This window comes from Penicillium cataractarum (assembly GCF_028827025.1).
Source record: "Penicillium cataractarum strain IBT 29864 chromosome Unknown utg000002l, whole genome shotgun sequence".
Classification (NCBI taxonomy): domain Eukaryota; kingdom Fungi; phylum Ascomycota; class Eurotiomycetes; order Eurotiales; family Aspergillaceae; genus Penicillium; species Penicillium cataractarum.
In genome coordinates, this window is record NW_026622738.1 from 3,680,971 (window position 1) to 3,704,557 (window position 23,587).

The window sequence follows — 23,587 nt, forward strand, 5'->3', positions numbered from 1 at the left end:
TTAGTTCGATCGAAAAAAAGTTTCCCGAGCGGTGAGCTCGAGCTTATCTGCTTATCATGCCAGCCGGTGTCGGCGCCAAGAAGTGTGACTCCCCGCCCGCACCAAAAATCCGCCTTTTTTTCCCGGTGACTCAACCCTTTCGACCTACTTCATCTCCAGTGCTTCTACCTTTTTTTGCTAAGCTTCATTACCACACATTTCACATCACTCACAATGTCCAAGGGAAAGGTAGGTTAATTCAATTGCCCCCGCCGCCGCTGCCATTCCCAATTGTCCACTTTCAGACCGCCACTTCATCCCACTTTCCCACACCAATTGCCGCGTTCCCGACCGAACTGACCCATTGTCTCAACAGGTTTGCCTTGCCTACTCCGGTGGCCTCGATACTAGCTGTATCCGTACGATATACCCCTCCAGGATAATAGCTGCATCAATGGCAGTCGCTGATACAAAACAACAGTCAAGTACCTCATTGAGGATGGCTACGAGGTCGTTTGCTTCAGTAAGTCGCATTCACCAACGCGAAACACTCCCCAAAAACACTGAAGATAGATGCTAATGCTATTTAAAGTGGCCGATGTTGGCCAGGAGGAGGACTTCGAGGCTGCCCGCGAGAAGGCCCTGAAGATCGGTGCTCTCAAGTGCGAGATTGTCGACATCCGCCGCGAGTTCATCGAGGAGCTCTGCTTCCCCGCCATTGCTTGCAATGCTGTCTACGAGAACGTGTACCTGCTCGGTATGGCCAAACTCCAAGTGAAACTACAACAAGGCCTCCCTGCTGATCAAACTTTAGGTACCTCTCTGGCTCGTCCCGTTATTGCCCGTGCTCAGATTGCTGTCGCCCAGGTATGCTCTGACCCTCATTGGCGCTTACATCCTGTGGATGGTCACTGATTGTGCAATTCTTTTTTCTTCTAGCGCGAGGGCTGCTTCGCTGTCTCCCACGGCTGCACCGGCAAGGGTAACGATCAGGTTCGCTTCGAGCTTGCCTTCTACGCTCTCCAGCCCAACATCAAGGTCATTGCCCCGTGGCGCGACCCCGTCTTCTACGAGCGCTTCGTCGGCCGTAACGATCTCCTCGCCTACGCTGCCGAGAAGGGCATCCCCGTCACCTCCACCAAGTCCAAGCCCTGGTCTATGGACGAGAACCTGGCCCACTGCTCCTACGAGGCCGGTATCCTGGAGGACCCCAACATCACCCCTCCCGCCGATATGTGGAAGTTGACCCAGGACCCCCTCACTGCCCCCGACCAGCCCGAGGACTTCACCCTCACCTTCGAGAAGGGTGTTCCCGTCAAGTTGGAGTACACCGAGAAGGGCCAGCAGAAGACTGTCACCGACTCTGTTGAGCTCTTCCTGACTGCCAACGCCATTGCCCGCCGCAACGGTGTTGGTCGTATCGACATCGTAAGTCGGCTGTGCAATCATGGAGCTTGTTAGAAACCTTCAACTAACGCCCACCCAGGTCGAGAACCGTTTCATCGGTATCAAGTCCCGTGGCTGCTACGAGACCCCCGGTCTTACCTGCCTGCGCGCCGCCCACATGTGAGTTTTCCCCTCCTGCTGCTAGTCCAATTCACTTGCGTGACCATAAACTGACTTTTCACAGCGACCTTGAGGGTCTTGTGATGGACCGTGAGGTCCGTGCTCTGCGTGACTCTTTCGTCACCTTCAACTACTCCAAGCTCCTGTACAACGGCATGTACTTCTCCCCCGAGCGTGAGTTCCTCGAGGCCTCCATCACCGCCTCCCAGAAGACCGTCAACGGTGTCGTCCGCTGCCGCGCCTACAAGGGCAACATGTCCGTCCTCGGTCGCTACTCCGAGACCGAGAAGCTGTACGACATGACCGAGTCCTCCATGGACGAGATCGGTGACTTCTCCCCCGCCGAGACCACCGGCTTCATCAACGTGTCGGCCATCCGTCTGAAGAAGTACGGCCAGATGAAGGCCGCCGCTGGTGAGAAGTTGTAAATACCTTCTTCTTCTTCTCTCACAGTAAGAAAATGGGGAGCCAGATGCTGAGCATCACTGGCTTTCCACGAGCCAAAAAATGCTGGGGATTTTCCTTTTCATCTTTATAATGTCCTGCTATACAGTGGACTGGGATCCCAGTTTGAATGATTGTATAATGAAATTAAAAAAGTTATCATGCGGGAAAAAGTATTTTCGCTGTTCATTGAGTAGACTGTATATGCGTTCTATGTCTATTGGTCGTAGTTGAATAGTATTTACAAATCCTCCGATGCATATGTACCGGGGCCCAACAGGCCAAGTCGAGGACAGACGGATATCACGAGATATCGTCTACCTGTTCAAGGGTTGAGCATGATATATAGAGCTGTGCACCATGGTGCTTTATGTTGAATATAATGTATAGTGTAGTGTGTGCCCACTACAAGCTGGCGTTGAACTTGCCCTCAGTGTTCGTTTCTGCGTAGAACACAAATAGATTAGCGATATCGTCAGCAATACTCGGACTCGTGATTCTTACCAATCCAAGATTCCAAGGCAGCCTTCTCAGCATCCCATCCCCACAGAATCCGCTGCGTCTCGCGGTCAGACCATTTATCCGGATTGGATCCCGTTGTCGAAGCCCGGAATTGCTCGTCACGGGCAACCTGCTCAGGTCCATCCGGCAAGTGCAAAGTGATACGATTATCGGAGCCCGATTGCTGCACCGTCTCTGCACGAAGCTTTCGCGACTGTTCGTATACTTGCAACGCGCGTGGAATGTCGTGTCGAGATGAGATAGTCGACAAGAGTACACCAAGAGCTGCTGCATCTTCGACTGCTTGCGCTGCACCTTGTGCCACGTACGGACTATCTCTGGTTAGTATGGTTGCACGAGAATTCAAAGGGCATATGGTTAGTGAAACATACAGCATCGGGTGACACGCATCACCGATCAAAGCCACCGAACCCCGAATCCACGTCTTCAACGGGCGATGCAGACACAACTTCCACTCCAGCACTTCATCGTCGTCCACCAAATCGATCAGCTTCCTGACCTTCGGATCCCACCCGGCATAATTATCAACCATTGCTTGCTTCGAGCCCTTCGTCGTCCACGACTCCTCCACTTCTTGTCGGTCTGGGTGCAGCAGAACAACGTTATACAGTTGGTGGTCGCGGACAGGGTATGCGATAATATGGCGCCCAGGACCGAGCCAACGAGTTGCCTGCGGTTCGTCAATCAGCGCCTTCAGCTCGGGGTCTTTCTCCATCACATCGCGCGGGAGCATAATTCGGTATGCAGCATCACCAGTGGCGATGGCCTTCAGAGATGGGTCTTGCAACAGATGTCCCCGAATGGTTGACTTGATGCCGTCAGCACCGATAACAATATCGCCGCGAACAATGCTTCCATTGGCAAGTGTGACGGATGCAGGACTGAACTCGACATCCGTGACCAGCGAGTCCACCCGCAGTTCTACGTTGGGCAGTGCCAAAGCCTTTTCAATGAGAGCGTTGTGCAGATCCGCACGGTGGATAACTGTCTGCTGGCCAAAAGTCTTGTTGACAGGCATCGTAGCAAGGAGTCTGCCGTCTTCCCATCGCCGGACGTGGATGTGCTCCAGTGCGACGTCTTGGGCATGAATCAAGTCCGAAACACCCCATCCTGGTTGAAGGTTAGTCTTCTTGATATGATTTGAGATGAGACGCCCAGGCAATGGACTTACGTTCAAACATTCTCAGCATGTTCGGGGAGACTTGGATTCCAGCTCCAACCTCCATCAACTGTCAATGGGTACATGTTAACACTCGCTCCAAGTATGATATCGATCACGCCACGTACTTTTGGGGCTGCCTCAAGGACAACGACATGATGACCTCTTAGTCCCAACGTCAGGGCTGCGGCCATACCACCGATGCCTGCATATTCAATTTGTTAATTCTGTCCTTGACTCGATTTTCAGAGAACGATATCGCCCAGGCATAGAATGCTGCAGCAAATACAACATACCGGCTCTATTCAACGTTAGTCCGCGGCTCTGCGCTACCAAAATCTGGTGAACTTGACTTACCCAACTATAACCACGTCGAGCGCGACATTAGCTCGCGGTACATCCATGATGAACAAATACGAATATGAACAATTGATGCCAAGTATACACCTTGGATACCACCGCAAGAACAAGACAAAAATGAAAGAAAATGGCCCACAATTTCTCAAGACAGGCTCGCCCCCGGACGAGTCACTGGCTATTTCAAGAAAATTATTGCCTCCCCGAGCTTAGTTGTCCGAAGGTTTGCCGGCCCACCCGTGCCAGACTCTACTCCGGAATGCCTCCATCATTTCATTCAGAATTACGGAGTAGACTATACCGTTATTCTACAGATTGCGCGCTAATTTTCCCCCTGAACGCATTGACCGGCAGCCGTCACCCCATCTTTGTTCTCCACGGACTGGGGGAGAACTGGAACATTGATGCTTTGATGTGTCTTCGTCAGTGATTACTAGTTTCATCTTTTATCCCCGAGATTTGGAGTCCTCGGCGATGGGCCGGGGAGGACTAACCGAGCGACAGACGGCTTCTCCTATGCCGATAACATGAATCCCAGGATTGACCGTGGAAAACCATCCCAAGAGGAATTCCAAAGGTGCAAATTTCGCTTCTAACTCTTGCATTCAATACCTGCAATGAAAACAAGCCTGCCTACCTTCCCGCGCAACGTCCCTAATTTTGTGGCGCGCAGCATTCGGAAAGGCGTCGAGCTCGGCAACGCGGGCGATCGGGGGGAGCCACAGCCTCCACAGCCAATTAGGCCATTGGCCCGTCGACATTTTTCCTCCTTCCTCTGGGGATCCTAATGTTGGCCATCCGGCTCTTTCAGTGTCTCACATCTGCCGAATCTGGCCCAGACAGACCACATTCCTCCCATAAAGACATGTGTGTCCCAAGAAATCCCTGACTGTATGCGGACGGAGACTTCGCCCCGAGCTTCCGCCGTCTTCTGCATGCTCCATCTTTGCGCCCGCAGACCCACGACTTTGTTGCGCCCATTCCTCCCCGGTTATGATCCTGTGATGTATCTTGGCTTTGCTGCCCGTCTTATCGCGGCAAATATGGGCTTCGTTTACTGCCGGCTACATGACATACTGTACTATGATGTGGTATTCCAGGGTTCCTAGAGGAGAAGCTATTGGAATTAGCTATCACTTTATCATCTAGTTAAAGGCCAATAATGATGCCGGATCACAGCCATGGATAATTCTAAATATCCGATCTTCCGAACTCGAGCTATCACAAGAATACAAGGAAAGACAGCTCTCTCATTCTCCACCCAACTTCCCGAGCTGGCTTCGTGAATACTATGCTATCCATGCCCCTGGATTTCTGTGGCTTTGAACAGATGGCAGCTTGCGTAGTGAAGGCTAAGATATCACGGTAAAGGGTAACTTGGTAATCCAACACTGATGCAAGGGCCATCCGTCTGGAGTAATGGTGCCATCTTGCGCTACGCATACTCCACCCTGTGGTCTGCCCCCAGTGCCCCCACACGCATGGACATGAACCTGGACATGGAAATGGATATCTTCCCCAGAACGCCTGGCTCGGCTGCTCATGAATGCTCTCAATTGCCGGGGTATACAACGAAAAGGAATCTTGACGCGATGTTGTCTGGATCGATGACATTCACCGACCCCATAAGGACTCAGGAGATAGCCCTGTTTCGCTTTGTGGCGCTCGCCCGTCTGACGCTGGATAACCGTGGCTGCTCAGACCTATCATAGTTTCTCCGTGGCATAGTATGTGCTCATCCGGTATTGAGTCTCACCGTCGAAACGAGACAGGTCTTGCAGTGCTTGCCGACCCTCTCTGTCAATAGCGGCTCGGATTTCCGGGCTGCGAGGTGTGATTCGGCAATCGAATGGATTGGGTCGCATGTTGAGGCCATTTCTGCATAGGAGATAGGCCGAAGCCTGGTGATCAGCACGGCACATACTTCCCTCAACTACTTCCGATAGTAGAGAGTAATATCCCTCGGATTGAGACCAACTTACGTAAAGTCGAAAATGTCCACGGGAATCTCGTTGCCCTGCTTGTCCAACGCCTTTTCAATTTTGAATCCCCAAAGAAGTCGCGCAATCGTGATGAAGGTCCCTTGTTCTGCTAGTCCCTGGCCACTGCATACACGCCGCCCCCATCCGAAGGTCATATACCCCTTTTCACCAGGGAATGGACGGTGATCGGGACTGTCCTTCAGATATCGATCTGGATTGAAGCGGTCTGGCTCAGGGAATTCTCGTTCGTGGTGGTGAATAGCCCACACGTTACCCTGGACCCAGGTTCCTTGTGGGATGAACCAGCCCTAAATAGACATGTTTAGTTAGCGTATCCAGAGCCGAGGTAACATATTTTCAGGGCCAGGGGATAGCAAAGACTCGGCAGCGCTGCTCATTGATCATACCTTATAATAATCATCCTTGATAGGTGCATGTGGTTGTCCTCCAATAATCGCAACGGATCTCCACCGCAACACTTCCTTCACAAACGCCTTCACGTACGGCAAGTCCGGCTCATCTTCAAACGTCGGGCTCCGATGCGGTCCCACGACTCGATCAAGTTCCTCCCAGGCTTTGGGAAGGGCATCAGGGAATGCGCAACACGCAAGGACAAAAGTGACTAGTGTTGAGCTAGAAGTATCACTGCCAGCGCCGAAGAGATTCCCCGAGAGCGAGGAGATCTCCATGCGTGAGAGATCATGCTTAGGTCCCTCTTCGAAGAGTTTCTTTGCGTAGCATGAATCGGTATCGGGATTTTGGGCTGCTTCTTCGGCAAGAGCGTAGAAGAATGGGCGTCCACGGCCTTGTCCTTTGCCTAGACCTTGTTTCCAAGGTGCCATCCAGTTGGGGAATTTTGCGAGGACTGCCAGATGTTAGCTAGCTGTCAATATAAATCCCAGGAGTTGGGATGCGTCTCTCAGTCTTCCTGTCAAACTTACAAGGAAACGACTCCATCAACATAGGAAAGCTCTTCCCAGGAACATTCAACTCCGCCGCCCGCTGCATAACAGCAATAACCTCCGTAATAATCGGATCCGTATACTTAGCCACACGCCTCCCAAATCCAATAATAGATACCACACTCGTCGCATACCGCTCAAAATGGCTGACATACTCTGCTGGTTCCCTCAACAAATCAAACGCAACCACTTTACTCTCATCATTCTGGAAGCCCCGATAATTCCGTACCTGCTGTAGACCAACACCCATATGGGTTAGCTTTCGGTGCAGGCGCCATCTATCGCCGTAGTACATGTTGACTAGATTAGACTGGCCGGCGCCCAGCTCGCTGAAGACGACCATGCGTGGACGGGAGGCGTAGATTGCGGCGCGTTTATCGAGGAGTTCGTTAGCGGTCCAGGCGTCGCAGATCCAAAGGGTTGGGCGTCGGCCTGTCCAGAATGTGATTATGGGGGAGTTGTATTGTTTTGATAGTTGCTCGAAGTAGATCCAGGGTTTGTTGTCTGGGAGGAGGTGTGTGTTTCCTATTAGGGGGAGGGGAAGAGGGCCGGGTGGCTGTACGCCGGTGAGAATGTTGATTCTGGCTTGAATAATTATTATGTTTGGTACGTACCATTTTGAAGTATAGATATAGCATGTAGCTATAATCTACCACGATCGCTAGCACTAAGGCTATGAGCACGGGGGGTAATACCGTAGCCATGCTCAACTTGCTCGACCCTGCACGACTAAGGAGACGCTGGGCTGAAATAAGAGCAAATAGCTCTTCGAGCTTTTCAACGATCATCTTGTCACCCTAGTAATCTTGGCAACTGGTATAGAGGGTCTTGTCACGTCCAGAAGATGGAGACGGAAATGGACGCTGCGCGCCCCGACCTTACATATAAAGACTTGGAGCAATCTGCCCCTGTGATTAATGAACTGTGCTCATTTTGCTAGCAACGGCCCCGCTGTCGGCATATTAATGCCGAGATAGAATGCAGGTGCTCGCGGGGCATAGTTTATAGGCTTTATTGGAGGGAATCCCCTGTGCGTCGTGGGGAATCTGGGTGATTGTGTTTGTCAAAAGCCACTATCTTGTTCAGCTGGGACAATGGCCCCACAAAGTGCTGCTATTTGAAGAAGGGATAAGCAGTCTGGACGCGTCGGATTGGGGAGGTCAATGAATTATGAATTCTTGAGTGTATAGATTCCATCTTGAGAGCCGATGTTAATGAGACAAACATACCAAGTTGGATGCTTCAAGGTTCCAGTTACCACCTCACTTACCTATTATTCGTCAATCCTAGGACCTTTTGATCTCTTCAGAGCTAATAATCCCTTGCCTTGATAATCAGCGTACGATATCCAAGTCGAGTGGGGCCCGTAGCCCCAGATTCCTTCTTTTGCGGGGTTTGCGGGGGACTTTCCATCGCCCAATATCCCCTTACACTACCCCGGCCACAAGGCCGACCTTTCCTCAAAGACTGGACACACCAAATAATGAATCTCAATACAGAATCTCCACCGAGAGTTGGGCACGCAGGAATTGATTAGCGCCTGCTTCCCCTCACGGCCCTCACGAGCATTTCGGCACAGGAAGTACGCCCTTGCTGCCGGGCGGGCAGGGCAGGTGTATATGTATAGTATGATCAGCCCCAGAGGCGTGGAAATCGCATTTGAGACCTTGTAGACAGCTTTCCCATTTAATTGAGATATTTCATTCTTTCAATTAGACCTGTGATACATTATCAAGCTGCCAAACATCATGACAGACAGCCTCTCCTCGACGACGCTCTGGCAAAATCGAAAATGCCTGTTCCTGTGCTGTCTTATTTCAATGGCCAACATGCAGTACGGCTTTGACCTTGCTGCAGTAGGCTCACTACAGGCGATGCCGGGTTTTCTCAAAGTATTCGGGTATCCAGACCCGACAAGTGATACTGGATATGCAATTGACGTGAGTAAATACCACCCACCCCATGATATCCCCTTAGAACCTGGACAAGATGAACCGAGCCAAGAAAACATACCTAATAACCCTTATTAAAACATAGAGCACTGTTCAACAACTCATCACCTCCCTCCTAACACTAGGCTCCTTCGTCTCCTCCCTAGTAGCAGGCGTATTCTCAACCTACCTAGGACGCAAATATGCCCTATGGCTCGCCTGCATCGTCAACGCCATCGCCTGCGGTATCCAAATCGGCACATCAACCGCAGGAGTACTCTACCTAGGCCGACTGCTCCTCGGCTTCGCAAACGGGTTCCTAGTCACATTCTCAAACATTTACACCGCCGAGGTAGCCCCCGCACATATGCGCGGCGTGATGGTCGCGCTATTCGCGTACTGGGTGAATATCGGGAGTATCATGGGCGCAGTGGTGGACAATAAGACTAAGGAGAGATTGGATGCGTTATCGTATCGGATTCCGCTATCTTGTTTGTATATCGTGCCGACGCTGCTTTTCGTCGCGTTGTTCTTTGTTCCTGAGAGTCCGCGGTGGTTGTTGCATCGTGGTAAGGAACAGGAGGCGAGGAAGGCGCTTGAGCAGCTTCGTGGAAAGAGTTATGCGAGTCTTTTGGCTTCGGCGGGTAATGAGAGTGGTGATGAGGGTAGTGTTGTGCCGACGTTGTTGGAGGTTGAGTGGGTGGAGATGATCAAGGGTGTTCAAGAGGAGAAGCGTGAGCAGGGGAGTGTTTCTGCGTTGGATATGTTCCGAGGTAAGAGGATCCTCTATTCATACTATCTTGGATTAATATATCAGTACGAGATGGTTACTTACAATCTCAGGCCCCGATCTCCGTCGCACACTTCTCTGCTACGGCATGATCGGCTGCCAAACTGCGTCGGGTGTCTGGTTTCTCATCGGTTACCAGACATACTTCTTCACCGTCTGCGGTATCACCAAGGCCTTTGAATTCTCCATTATGAACACCTGTTTCGGCTTCCTCGGCGTCAACGTCGGCATGTACGCCATCAGCCAACTTCTCGGTCGACGGTCCATCCTGATCCTGGGTGCCATTGCCTGTGGTTTGTGTCAACTAGCCAGCGCCATCGCAGCCACCGTTAGCCCGGACACGTTACCAACAGGCCAGACGCTGGTGGCATTCACCGCGCTGTTCATGTTCTTCTATAACGGCTGCGTTGGCGCGGCGAGTTACCCTGTAGCAACTGAGTTGGTAAGTTCAAGGTTGAGGGCATGGACGGTGGGAACGGCGACGTCGTTGGGATACTTGTTGGCTTGGTTGGTGAATTTCTGCACCCCGTATTTTATTAATCCAGAGCACTTGAACTGGGTGAGTTGATCCCTTTTTAGGCGCGGAGATCTGTTTCTGACTCTAAGTTTGGTGATAGGGCGCCCGATACGGCTATATCTGGGCAGCATCGAACCTCTGCTGCGTAGTTTTCTTCTACTTCTTCATGCCAGAGATGAAGGGCCGATCGCTAGAAGAATTAGACGAGATCTTCGCAGCCCGTGTCCCAGCACGCAAATTCAAGTCGTATCAGACTGTGATTCGGGTCGCTGCCAGGATTGATGCGGCCAATGCTAAAGGCGTGAGTCAGCACATTGAGAAGGCCTAGATGAAGTCAGTATGGGACAATCGTGTGGAAAGGGGAAATTCTCAATATGATATACGACGATATCAAATTGAGTGAATGGTTGGACGAAATCTGGAAATGTATTTTTTTTGCTCTAGAGAAGAGGACGGTATAAATGGATACAAATGTTTCACCGAGCGCCGTTGCAACCGAAAAAAGAGAGCAATGCTAGTGTAACTCCGGAACATGCTTGCAATAACCCAGGCGCAAACACATAAAATATCTTCAAATGGTGTTTCAAAATAGTAGACATTGAAGGAAAAGTTGAGGTTGAGACGTGGTGATCATGTCGTAATCATCAGAGTTGGCAGAGATATGGTGAGGTAGAATATCCCTGGTATTGTGGTTCGTTGCAGTTGTACAGAGTCAACTGACGATATATACACATGTGTGAGGTAGCTCGTGTATTAATGAAGCATATAAAGGTCGTTGTTTCATTTCAATCGTTTCGTGTAGAGTGTAGATGGGATGTGCAAACTGTCGGTTGTGGTAGTTATGCGGTAAACATCATTCGCAAGCGACTCGGGCCCTTCTTCTTTTTCTCCTTGGGCCGCTTCTCCTTTTCAGAGACGGTCGAGCCCGCCTTGGAAGGCGCTTTACTTGATGCTTTGCTTGGTGCTTTACTTGGCGCACGGCTCGGTGCGCGACTGGGGGCCTTCGTCGGAGCCTTGGAGGATCGAACGAAGAAACTAGATGGAGCTCTTGAAGCGGGAACGGGCTCAGGCTCTCTTCTGGAGCGGCCACTGCGAGACTCGGCCGTGGTATGAGCGCGGGAGGTGCGCGATCTGCGCGAGCGACGAGACGAAGCGACGGAATTATCATCGTCGAATTTGAATCGAGGATCTCGTTCCGCACGCGCGGTCGTGACATCAATGCCAGACATGGCTGCAGCTCGGGGCGTGATGAACTCGCCGTCGACAGAGGTGCCGACACTTTCGGCTTCGACGTCGGCCACACCGCGCCGCCACATTTCGACCCGACTTTCCGATTCCATGTTCAGTTCCATCATTTCCTCCATTACGATAGTCTCCTCTTCCTGGTCCTCTATGGCTTTCTCCGCATTGCCTGACTGGATCTTTTTGATGATCTTGTAGCCGCCGAACATGACCACTGTCACGCCAAGCCCCAGTCCGGCGGCAATAAGGAATTGCGGGCTGGACAGAAGAGCGAAGATCGTCGGCGCGGCCGTCTTAAAGGCAGAAAGGGCTGCGGGGGCCATCTTGCTGGCCAGGTTACTGATCTCTGCTAGGGTGAGGGCGACGGCAGCCATGGCGTCTGGGTTCTTTTGCAGGTGAGAAATGGTGGCTGTAGCGCTGTGTTGTACACAGTGGGCCTCCTCGAGAAGCCACTGGGCTCTGCTCACCAAGCCATCGAGCTGCTTTTGGTCGTCGATGTTGGGTTCCGGTGGGCTGTACCTCGACAGGGCAGCAGGATGAGCTTCACCATATGCCAAGTCCATATCGATATGAGGATCTGATTTGGACCGTGCGGTCATTGGACGGGCTGGTTCCCGAACCGTAGTAAGTTCATGGTGCGTATGTCGACGGGGGAGACCTTCGGCATGTCCATAGTGAGACTCGGGTCTCCCCGTTGCGGAATGTAGATCCTGTTCATAGTGCGACCTGCTTTGGTGATGCTGGCTGCGACTCGAATGATGGCGTGACCTGCTACGGTGACTGCGCCGGGAAGCTACCGACGGCGAGTCATCGATCTGGTAAGTGGCCAGGGCCTGGAGGGCCTGTTGCTCTGCAATCTTGGCATTTCGCTCCGAGTTAATGTGGGCCTTGCGCTCTTTATAAGCGGCCTTGGCTTGGTTGAAGACTCCAAAAAGTTGTTTACTCTAAGTATCGAGGGTTAGAATTTCAGGTAGTTCGACGATGGTGTAACCGGAGATTTGCATCTGAACTAGCGGGGAAAGGACAAGCTTACCGTACTGACGACCTTGCCGGACTTGTCAATCACGGCGATCGTCTGACCGAGCGGCGCCATCGCTAGCGATAGTCGTAGACGACTGGCGTCGTAGGAAGCTCACTCATCAGAGAGCTTGCGCGATCGACAAAGACGAGGAAGCGGTGTAAAGCGCTAGTCAACAAGGTTCCGTCAGTCGGGGAGAATTCCCCGACAGGCAAGACCTTGGAAGGTGATATATGAGATATGGAGTATAGAAGGAGTAAGACAAGGTAGGAGACAATTCAGGGGAGCAGCTGCAGCCACCGTATTAAAGAAAATCCAGTGACTGGGGGGGGACTTTAAAAAAGACCAGGCAAAGCGCAAATGCCTAAGAGGATTAATCCCGGGAAGTTTACCCTCAGAGAGCAAGATCGGCGGTTAGGTCCGATCGGAGTGGACGAAAAAAAATGAAGAAACTTTGAAAAAGTAATATAGAGGTGGTGTTATTAAAGAAGAAAAGTGATGTACGATCGAAGGAAGCTGGGGTCGATGGCATCAACGTGCATGAAAGGTGCAGCGGTTGGGCAGAGCCAGTGAACGGAGGGGCGAGTCACAGAAAAGGGTCCGTAGGGCAGAGTGACGGGATGGTTGGGTTGATAGTGAAGCGAAGGCAGCAACAAATCAAGGCTCGGCAAGGATCGATTGGAAGCTCACATCGGATAGGATTGGGCGCGAAAAAAAAAGAATCAAGAATGGATTGGGTTGTGGGGGACAAAAGTTGACTTGGCCTCGGGTGATTAGCTGTAGCTTGGACTACACGACTGTACTCTGACAGCTAAGAGGTCAAAGATCAAAGGTACGGAGTCATCCCAGCGGCTACTCCGACGGCTGGGAAGCATAAATAGAACATAGAATACTACGCTCCGCAGAGTCTAGGTGAACAGAGATTGATATGAAAAAGTATGGAAATATATTAAGAGAACGGGGCTAGAACCACATCAGCCGTGTCTAGTAGTCATGAATTGATATTCTCCATGACAATCCAGTTCTTTAGTTGAGTCCCGGCAAAGAAGCGGTGACCCACGGTTCCTGATTGGTGGGCTCTAGTCACCGCCACTGTGGCTGGTGCTTTGACCGCTGGCCAGGGCGGTGTATCATTGACTGGCAGAATGACCTATACTTAGCACTAGCCACACCAGCTGAACACTCCACTGTGGCGGTGCTACTATTAGCTGGTCATCACAAGTCCCAACAAGTTAGTTGAACATATGGCGGTTGTTCTTATGTTCATTCAATTTCCCTGCGGGCAAAAGAAAAAAGAGAAATAACATACTATTTACACATTCTAATAAAGACCATGACGTTAGATGATGCCATCACTTCTGTACTACTCCATACTCCCTCTATCAAACAATCATTTGCTTGGCACAGACATGGACGGGATACCTTGCATATTCCTTAGAGCCTGAAAGGTCGTCTCTACCTACCTGAGAACAAGGACCTAGCAGCGACTGATCCATAAATACGTACTCACACTACTTAGTACTGACGACGATATCCCTACCATAGAAAAGTAGTACGTAATGTGCTAGATCCTAATGAAACTACCAGGGGGCACAACAGCCGCAGCTCCGTCAAGTCACGTCTCCTTATCTCCCCGAAACCCCTGTCTCGTCAATGGATCAACAATCAACGTGTCGGTGTATCTGGCCTGTCGGTTCCCCTTCCTATGACTGCGATGATTTCATCTCCCAATCTTCCAATCTTCGAACCATTCAAAACTTCAAAACTCCCATTACTTTCATAATTTATCTTCACGATCATCCCTTTTCTATTCTGTAGAATAGCAATGCTCTTATTTAAACATCACCTGCTCCTCCTCCTATCCTAATCTTACCCAAAATGGCCATTCAAAGCAACCATCATGCCTATCCACCGGTAGCCCGACTACTCTGGGAGCCTAGGTAAGTGACGAGCTTAGGCTTAGGTTTCTTCTAGTCAAAAACCTCCCTGGTCACTACCCTAGCATGGCCGATCGGTCCCTCATTCTCCAGCAGAGCAGTCGAATAAGGAGACATGGACGGACGGGGAGTATGCGACCGTATGCAATCCAAAGCGTGTGCAGTGTGTTGTATACGAACCAGACCAGAAGCCAGATACCAACAACACATTGATCAATGCCCCCCGATCTCGGAGAGTGCATCCTAGACAAACATTGATACATATGCTGACCCAAATTCTTTTTACCCCCTTTTAGATCTATCTGCCAGGAGAATCATAAAAGTCATGCCAGGGGTGGTGAGTCGAATACTTGATCGATGGTGCAATGTTTTCTTATTTTTCGGGGGGTCTCGTTATTGTTCTTCCTCCCGTTCCCGCACCGCCACTTCGATGATTCATTTCTGTCCGAACTCGGGTTCCCTCACCACGCCCGACTCTGTTACCAATTGAACCAAGACGAGACTGGAGTCATTGGAGTTGCGCAGTGAAGGAATTGTATTCTCTATATACTCTTTTCTTCTATTCATTTTATTTCATCTGCTTTCATTAAGGGCCTCCCTTGGCTGACGGTTCTTCCTGCAATGGACACAGTGGACTCGGGGAGCACCTCGGAGGTCGAGGATCAGTCCAAGACTTGGGGCTCCGATGCTCGTACTCTGGTTCCTCAGGGAGCTGACGATGCGAGTAGTGCTCATCCGCATAGCGACTGCGGTATTGGACACCGCGTGTTGGCCAGCCGCTCGGTTCTGGCTCTCGTCATTGACGAGGAGTGTGTGTTTGCGGGCTTGCAAGGCGGAGATATTGTGGTAAGTTGATTGATCATTGGTCCTTGGAATGCGAAAGGATATTTTTGATGATTCGCGGGCTTGAATTTTATATTTGTGCATACGGTCTAACTCATTGCTCAGGCCTGGTCTTTGGACACCTATGAACTGATTCTCTCGGTGCATGCCCACGAGGAGAGTGTACTGGGTCTTTATCTGTCTGATGATGGCAATCTTCTTTTCTCCAGTGGCGGTGACTCTGTAGTCAATGTGAGTATATTGAACTCCTAAGAGATGTAAGGGACAATACTGATGCCATCCGAACAGGTATGGTCTACAAGAACCTTTGAGCGCCTTTACTCTATCTACTCCCACCATGATGTGGGCGACATCTTCTCCGTGGTCTATTCTTCAAGCAACCAAACCCTCTATTGCGGTGCTCAGAACACTAGCATCCAAGTAAGACAACCATCTCCTGCTGATTGTCATTGATCTCTAACCTCCTTGTCAGTGGTGCAACTTGTCAGAGGAAGGCTCGCTGAATCAAACCTCTGCTGCTCATCCCTCCAAGCGCACCCATCGGTTCTTCGACTCCCGTGGACCAGACGGCACAAGGGCTCCACGCCCCTCAGATGGTGCTAATGCAGTTTCAGAAGGTGGTCGCGTGCTCACCTTCAAGCGGGATCACCACAAGCTCTTCGCTCACCATGGTTATGTCTATTCGATGCTGCTAGTCAAGGGCCTAATTGAATCAGCACCTTCCGAGGAGGCCCTGCTAACCGGTGCCGGAGACGGTGTCGTCAAGTTGTGGCGTCTGGGCCAAGAGCCCGGTTCCGCGCCGACCCAGATTGCCAAATTGCAGAATAGCGACTCGGTACTTTCGATCGCCGTTGAGGGATCGCTGCTCTACTGTGGTCTTGCGGGTGGTGCTCTCAACATCTGGAATCTTGATTCCCAACAGCTTGTGAAGCGGATTGCCCGGCATACTGGTGATCTGTGGGCGGTGCACGTTATTCAGGGCGTTGCTATTTGCGGTGACTCGACTGGCACAGTCAAGGTATGAACCTACAAGGGACAAGTTTGTAGCAGTTCTGATTGCTGATTGATTGCAGAAATTCAACTCTCGGTTTGAAGAAGTTGGTGGCTGGACCGCCCATGAGGGTACCATGCTTGCTTCTGCCGTTGGCCGAGTCAAGGATCGTCAGATCTATGCCACTGGTGGAAATGATAATAGTGTCGGCATTTGGGACTTGACCGAGTTCTTCCTCGCCCAGGAAGAGCTGCCGCCCATTAGCAATGGTAAATTCATTCCTTCGCTCTTGCACGAAACGCCTGGCTGACCCCATGCCCGCAGATGAAATGGTGAACAGCCTTGCCAAATTCGTTTCTTTCAAGACGATCTCTGCCAGCCCCAAGTTCACTGGAGAATGCAATCAAGGTGCTGCATTCCTCCGTCGGCACTGCAACTATCTCGGTGCCAAGACAAAGTTGTTGACCACAGGCGAGGACACAAACCCCATTGTCTTTGCTCGATTCAACGCAACCTCTACCGAAAAGGTTGACAAGACCATTCTCTTCTACGGACATTACGACGTTGTCGGAGCAGACACGAACCGTCCGAAATGGAAGTCTGACCCTTACCAACTGACTTCCATCAATGGTTTCCTTTACGGTCGTGGTGTGTCGGATAACAAGGGTCCCATCTTGGCATCTCTGTATGCTGCCGCTGATCTTGCCCGCACCAAGTCTCTCCGCTGCAACGTAGTCTTCCTCATCGAAGGTGAAGAAGAGTCTGGCTCTCAAGGCTTCCATGAGACCGTGCGGGAACACAAGGACCAGATCGGTCCCGTGGACTGGATCCTGCTAGCTAACAGTTACTGGCTGGATGACTATAACCCCTGCCTGACCTATGGACTACGTGGTGTGGTTCATGCCAATCTAGTAGTTACCAGTGACCATCCCGATCTTCACAGCGGTATCGACGGCAGTGCCTTGCTCGACGAGCCCGTCAAGGATCTTTCCATCCTCGTGTCGACTCTGGTCGGACGCAAGGGCAAGATCAACCTTCCTGGCTTCCACGACCCCGTTCGACCCCTGACCGAGGCCGAGCAGAAACGCTTCGAAGCTATCGCCGATGTCCTGCTACCACAGCATCCCGAGATTCCCGATAGCCAGGCCCTGATCAAATCGCTCATGTACCGCTGGCGCGAGCCATCCCTGACCCTGCACTCGATGGAAGTTCCTGGCAGCAAGAGCGGCACCACTACCATCGCCCGTCGAGCCAAAGCGAGCCTGTCGATTCGCATTGTGCCCGATCAACAAGCAGACGAGGTCGCTGCCAACCTGACAGCCTTTGCACAAGAGCAATTTGATCTTCTCGACTCCCAGAACGAACTTACTGTTGAGATCACCGGCAAGTCCGATGCCTGGCTGGGAGATCCAGATAACGAGATCTTCGCTACACTCTCCGAAGCCATCACCGCTGCGTGGACACCCGACCAACAGACCTCGAAACATCAATACCCCGTGCCGAAACTCGCCCCCGGCCGCGCAACTCCAACTCCCAAACCCACCGGTCCAGCCAGCCAACTTCTCCGGAAGGATTCCTCCGATAGTCTCGCCTCGCATGTCGACCGCGTAATCACATCGACTACAACTTCCTCCGGCAAAGCCGCCGCTCGCAAGCGCTCAACGCAAGGCACAGCCCCAGTCCCAACATCCAACACGCTCGCCAAATCCGCCTCCACCCCCTCCGTAGAATCAACCTCGCTTCCCATTCGAGCCAAGGCAGACTCAGAGACCGAGTCTGACTTGTCTTCACCTTCACCTTCAGCCTCTGCCCAAGAAACCTCAGCTCCCTCCGCCTCAGCTACCACCACCGTGAAACCCATCTTCATCCGCGAGGGTGGCTCTATCCCAACCATCCGGTTCCTGGAGAAGGAGTTCTCAGCACCGGCAGCGAACCTGCCCTGTGGACAAGCTAGTGATAACGCGCATTTGGATAATGAGCGTATGCGGGTGGAGAATTTGTATAAGAGTCGGGAGATTTTCCGATACGTTTTTGCGCACTTGGTTGATAAGACATGATGTGATGGGATTGTGAGAAGGGGATTTAAACAAAAATTGTAAAAGAAGGAAACCTCCTAAAACAAGGGTTGATGGGCATGTGTTTAGGCATTTGCGTGGTGCTCGGGTATAGTTGAGCTTGAGCTTTGTGGATTTTGTTTTGTGCTGGACTTTTTTTGTGTAAAGTATATTTCTTTTTATGAGCTTGCATATGATGTACCTGTGTGGGAAACTCCATAGTGTATTTGATACTTCCGAGTTCAGAATATGGTTAACTTGTCTGCTAGTAAAGAAGTAATTCACCCCTCTGTACAAGCCCTACCCTGTTCTGCCTATCTTTTTATGACTTTGTAGCATATAACATCACATGATTTCCTATGCCTACCCTAGGGATGACCAAGATTTCATAAGAAGGTCATAACTATCCATTTTAGGTAGGCGGACGAAGGGTAACGAAGAAGTCACCGCCCCCGGTGTACTTTTCCTGAAGGATTGCTTGGGACCCCTGGGCTGACCAAGTCGGTAAATGGCTATCCTGCGATGACCGCACTGTGGCTGGTCTGGTTGGTGGAGAGTGCAGGACTCTGCGACGAGGAGGGCCACTGGAGAAAAGTGAGGCAGCGAACCAGATCGCCCCGACCGAGTTTCCGCAGGGCAGTGATATGACACGGGGTTGGATGGGATGGGTAGAAAAGACGAAGAGGCTCGTTCTCGAAACTTTATTAACATGTTGATTATTATCCAGTCTGTACTGCGCTTTAGTTGGTAGTGACTTGTGTTCGACCGTCCTACCGGAGTACAATAACAGAGCCACTTCGAGGTCTCTACCCACACTCCTCCACAGTTCTCCAGTTTATCCAACTCAGAAACTATACCCAAGCACCCATCATGAAACAAAAACTAATAATTTCATTCCTTTGCACCTACAGCGGGTACTCCCACAGCCAGTGTATTGTATTTCCACTTCTCACAAGTTGCCTTCTCTGTCCCCTTCACTTGATTCGCGACAATGAAACCCCCTATAAAGTAAGAACAGAAACCCAGATGTAGCAAAATAGTCACCTAGCGAGATGCAAAAACGAGATCCCCCGCTCTACGCCTGCCACGTTGTCGTCCACCTGCACATAGAGCCTCAGTCGTAGCCCGGTGGCCGCATGGCGGTGCCCAGCACCCAAACCCAAGCCCCAGCCCAAATCCCGTCATGTGGGAAGAGCCTCGAAATATGCCAGTCGGCCCACCATGATTGATTCGAGGAAAAGTAACCCACACGGTACGATAGTGGGTTTATTAGTGATATTTTGGTGAGTTGATGATTTGGGGTTTGGCTAGTGGATCCATTGAAGCAAACCATGGTAAGGTCCGCGACTCCCGCCAGCGAACCATAGCTTGAGGGTTGTTACATCCACATAGTTGACTTGCAGATTTGTATACATTATTTGCTTCAGCGCGGCATGGCCATCTTGACTGTACAGGGCCAAATGCTGGCTTCATTGAAGCAACGTCAACGAGATTATGACCATTACGACTTGGGCAAAAGCGAATATTGATCCGCCGTTCAAATGAATGGCTCTGGAGCCCCCTCGGCGGATCGAAATGGTTGGCAGGTGTAGGGATTACATTTGAGTGATGGCTCGCAGCGGCGGTCTACGCTGCACCCAATCAACCATCAACGCCCCCTCCTTCTCCTCCAGCTTCAGACCGTGGTACCTCGTCATAGTCGATAGAGCTCAGCCACAGGCGTTTGCTATAAGTAAGAGCCGAAGAAGGCAGCTTATATATCCCATTTGCAATGAAAGATCGCATTAAAGGTCTATGCCGAGATGGACGGACTATCGCTCGCAAGCAGCATTTTCTCTGTTGTGTCTCTCGGGTTGACGGTTTGCCAAGGCCTGGCAACATATTGTACAGATCTCAAGTCATTCAACGACGAAACGGAGAGTATATCTTTCAAGATTCAGGGATTGGAAAATGTCCTTAATGCTCTCTCTGACTTGCAATCGTCTTATGGCACCTTGAATTCCTCGTCGGCATCCGCTTTGGTGTTAAAAATGATCTCATATGCCAACCAATCATTGCTCGTCTGTCAAAATGATCTAGTAAAGCTCAAGCAGGTTCTGGACGATGTCAGATCCAATGACTCTTCTGGAAAGGCAAGGGTGGCGCGAAATTATTTGAACAAGATGTTATATCCACTCAGACGCTATGGGTTGGTCGGCCGTGCCGAGGCACTGGAGAGGCTGCAAGAAAATCTGAATACGATCCTGCTTTTGTTGAAAATGTAAGCGCTGCTATCTTTCTGATGATGGAAGGTTCAGTTGAATTTGCCCATGAACTGATTTAATGGGAAACACAGTGCTCTTGATCAAGATAATCAAGAGAGAGTGGTTTCGATAGAGGCGGCCGTTCAGAGCATTTCCCTAAACACAACGCAAATGGAGACTCGAGTGATGGAGATCAAAAATCGCCAGGATGAGATCTTTGATCAACAGAACAATATGGTATGAGTGATCCACCCTATGTAACACTTGACACTAAGTGATATTTAGATATCCAAGATCCTCGATTACCGACTGCAACCAGCGTTAGAACCGGCGGCCATCCAGTCCCTCCAGGAGGACTTTCAGCAGAACGAACGAGATATGCAAGTAACTATTCGAGGCATGCAGGAAGTGGATTCGATGATGGTTCAAGCCCGGAACCAATTCCGCAGTGCTCGCACTGTGTGCTGGTGCTCGTACCATACTCTGCATCCGTTTGGGTCTCCAAATGTCTTTTCTTCATACGAGCTGGTCCATAGAAAGGGATGCCCGTTGCACATTCCAGGACAGAGGATTAAAATCTGGCAGCTGAAGTACACATTTTGCAACATCTTTTTGAGACGATCAATCTGGGCTTCCTGGCAATGGACAGTTGGATCTGGGCCTCATAGGATTGACCGCAACTTTGTCTTCCACACTGTCGTTAATGGCTCGCCAGTCTTTTCACTCTTGGAACGTGCGTGCTGTTTTGGCTGTGCAATAGCAGGAAGAGTGAATATTTGGGAGATTTACAAAACGCTTCTATGCCTGTTCCGGAACAAACAGGCCTTTCCTACCGACTTGGATTGTCAAGGGCGGAATTTTTTGGTTGTAAGTTCTTCAACGGGCCAAGGGCTATATCCTCCTCCATGCTATAAAACTTTTGGCCCTTTTTTTGCTTTCTACAATATGAAATGTACTAAAAATTTATCCAGTGGCTGGTTCAAGTTGTAGAGCTCTTATTGGAGCTCCCAGAAGAGGGTCCTATAGTTCAAACAGAAATTTTGGAATCTTTGCTAAGAATCCTGAAAGATCTTAATCGTCAAGGTCTTCTGTTGAACTGGCCTGACAATTCCGGTGTCAATCCGCTTGATAGATTGGTTCTAAACCAATTCAATGATTTGGAGGTACATGCAGTATATACACGCACCGCTAGGCCAGCATGCGATTATCCCTTCGAGCTCACCCCTCGCCAGCAAATTGTTCTCAAAATCATATCAATATTCTTGGAAGCTGGACACTTTGTCACGTCAATAGGATTGGGCTGGGGTGATGAGAGAATCCGTTTCAATGCCCTAACTACGCGGAAAGCGAAGCTGACTTCTCGTCTATTCCCAGTGGAAGGTAATTAACTATCCGCCATGCTCTTTCTTACACGACTAATGTTATATGTTCTCAGATATTCTAGTACCCAGGGCCCTAGAGCCGCTGCTTACAAGAGACAAGCAGCAGCTCGAAATGGCCATTGGAGAAAAGGTTGATATGTACTGGGCTTTCAACTCATACGTCGAGTGGCCAGAAGCGATTGATGACCTTCTAGATGCGGGATTTGAACCAAATGAGTACTCGTTCAGGCAGGCAATCGTGCAGGGCCAGATACAGACTCTGAAGCGCATACTTGCTAAAAGGAAGAATTACCGCATCTGTCATTGCTTCTTGGAGGCTGCTTCTGCAAAGGATCCCGCATGCTCTTTTGAGAATTTGGAAGTTTTCGAGTTCTTAGCCGATCTGGTGTCGAAGCGACGGAAGGAACTACAGAACATCGCAGAGGCTACCTTGCCGAAAGAAATGCTGTCACACCTTCTTATTCGGGCCGATACACTTATCGGCTATAGGGCCGGCGAGACAGTGCAACTCCTAAGCTCTCACGGCGTCGATGTGGAGTTCGAAGATGAGTATGGATACTTGATTTATAATCAGGTGCATGGAAGAACGGCGTTTGCAGAGGTTCTGTGGAGCTTTGGCTTTAAAGATGTTGATGAAACGGATAGTGAAGGATATACCTGCCTCATGCTGACCCCAGCAGTCTCTACAGCCACCCGTCTTGAGTTTGCGCACTGGCTGAAGGGAAAAGGTGCTGATCTCGATCGCAAGAGAATAGATCAACCAGCCATGTTCTATGTTGCTTATGGTGTAGGACAACTCATCATGCACGATGCGGTGTGTTACCATCGAGCTCATAGCCCATCACATGTGGCTTTCCCAGATAGTAACTTCGGTGACTCGGAGTCATGGGGCATGGTCAACGATATCCTTCACAGGTCTTACAGAGATTCATGTGCTTGTAAGTGTTCTGACGCAGGCTGCTGCTCGACCACTAGATTCGTGCATGGTCTTGCATTGAACAAACTACCACCCAAACGCAGAATGGAGGTTATTTCCAAGCTTGGTGACATTAGCACTCAGCGCTCCGTCACCGCAAATCCTTCTGCTCTAATTCGCGCTCTTACATTTGACACGCTGAGTCTTCCACATACTTGCAATCATTCCACTGATATCGACGACGAAATCTTGGCTCGTGAAACTCAGAATGAAACAAAGGGCTCTGTTCAGTTGCTGGATGATCTACTAGATGAATTCCACCAGATGTATGAGAGGTCAGACTCTACGCTATTTGAGTTCCTTCAAGGGCATTGGGCGACGCGGATGTGTGAGGTTTGCGGCGAGGAGGTAGTAATTGACGAGGACAATGAAGAAGAATTTGTTGACGCACTGGAAGAGGTGACACCTTGATTCAAGAAGGCCTTGTTGTCAGCTCCTACAGTCTCATCATCTATCTATCTCTCTAATTCGGGTATATTGAATTGTTCTCTTGACCAAGCTACGGTCAGAACTATACGAAGCTCTACTTTGCGACACTATCTCTCTCTTCAGCATTAGGCTAGTCTGCCGGAGACTCAAAATTTTAGTCTCTTGCTTATAGTGCCTTGGTCTATCCTTTAGCCACACGGGCCAGTTTCAATTACTGAAAAAGTTCAGGTCGGATTGTCCAAGATATTTTAGTAGAGAGTGCC

General features: G+C 50.4%; 8 protein-coding genes across 8 annotated transcripts; 5 read left to right on the forward strand and 3 right to left on the reverse strand.

The window, feature by feature from the left end:
- Positions 1-213: 213 nt before the first annotated feature.
- N7496_003405 (argininosuccinate synthase) lies at positions 214-1,973 on the forward strand (the record flags this gene model as incomplete). The annotated part of the gene is made up of 8 exons (XM_056696336.1): positions 214-228; positions 356-398; positions 461-502; positions 572-736; positions 794-846; positions 919-1,407; positions 1,466-1,545; positions 1,610-1,973. 8 exons carry the CDS (start codon positions 214-216, stop codon positions 1,971-1,973), a joined length of 1,251 nt encoding a protein of 416 aa, XP_056558548.1.
- A 421-nt stretch (positions 1,974-2,394) lies between these two features.
- Positions 2,395-4,074, reverse strand: N7496_003406 (putative salicylate hydroxylase; the record flags this gene model as incomplete). The annotated part of the gene is made up of 7 exons (XM_056696337.1): positions 2,395-2,432; positions 2,494-2,822; positions 2,883-3,621; positions 3,683-3,740; positions 3,799-3,875; positions 3,925-3,971; positions 4,028-4,074. The coding sequence occupies 7 exons, from the start codon at positions 4,072-4,074 to the stop codon at positions 2,395-2,397; spliced, it is 1,335 nt and encodes a 444-aa protein (XP_056558549.1).
- A 1,347-nt stretch (positions 4,075-5,421) lies between these two features.
- N7496_003407 (uncharacterized protein) lies at positions 5,422-5,739 on the forward strand (the record flags this gene model as incomplete). The annotated part of the gene is made up of 1 exon (XM_056696338.1): positions 5,422-5,739. One exon carries the CDS (start codon positions 5,422-5,424, stop codon positions 5,737-5,739), a length of 318 nt encoding a protein of 105 aa, XP_056558550.1.
- Positions 5,734-7,588, reverse strand: N7496_003408 (cytochrome P450; the record flags this gene model as incomplete). The annotated part of the gene is made up of 5 exons (XM_056696339.1): positions 5,734-5,905; positions 6,010-6,317; positions 6,417-6,874; positions 6,951-7,527; positions 7,586-7,588. 5 exons carry the CDS (start codon positions 7,586-7,588, stop codon positions 5,734-5,736), a joined length of 1,518 nt encoding a protein of 505 aa, XP_056558551.1.
- A 1,203-nt stretch (positions 7,589-8,791) lies between these two features.
- On the forward strand, positions 8,792-10,537 carry N7496_003409 (uncharacterized protein; the record flags this gene model as incomplete). Its single annotated transcript, XM_056696340.1, has 4 exons — positions 8,792-8,911; positions 9,009-9,675; positions 9,746-10,134; positions 10,310-10,537. 4 exons carry the CDS (start codon positions 8,792-8,794, stop codon positions 10,535-10,537), a joined length of 1,404 nt encoding a protein of 467 aa, XP_056558552.1.
- A 511-nt stretch (positions 10,538-11,048) lies between these two features.
- On the reverse strand, positions 11,049-12,544 carry N7496_003410 (uncharacterized protein; the record flags this gene model as incomplete). The annotated part of the gene is made up of 2 exons (XM_056696341.1): positions 11,049-12,395; positions 12,485-12,544. The coding sequence occupies 2 exons, from the start codon at positions 12,542-12,544 to the stop codon at positions 11,049-11,051; spliced, it is 1,407 nt and encodes a 468-aa protein (XP_056558553.1).
- Positions 12,545-15,027: 2,483 nt separating this feature from the next.
- Positions 15,028-18,297, forward strand: N7496_003411 (glutamine amidotransferase subunit DUG2; the record flags this gene model as incomplete). The annotated part of the gene is made up of 6 exons (XM_056696342.1): positions 15,028-15,252; positions 15,355-15,480; positions 15,538-15,669; positions 15,722-16,267; positions 16,323-16,509; positions 16,565-18,297. The coding sequence occupies 6 exons, from the start codon at positions 15,028-15,030 to the stop codon at positions 18,295-18,297; spliced, it is 2,949 nt and encodes a 982-aa protein (XP_056558554.1).
- Positions 18,298-22,031: 3,734 nt separating this feature from the next.
- On the forward strand, positions 22,032-23,306 carry N7496_003412 (uncharacterized protein; the record flags this gene model as incomplete). Its single annotated transcript, XM_056696343.1, has 1 exon — positions 22,032-23,306. The coding sequence occupies one exon, from the start codon at positions 22,032-22,034 to the stop codon at positions 23,304-23,306; it is 1,275 nt and encodes a 424-aa protein (XP_056558555.1).
- Positions 23,307-23,587: the final 281 nt, after the last annotated feature.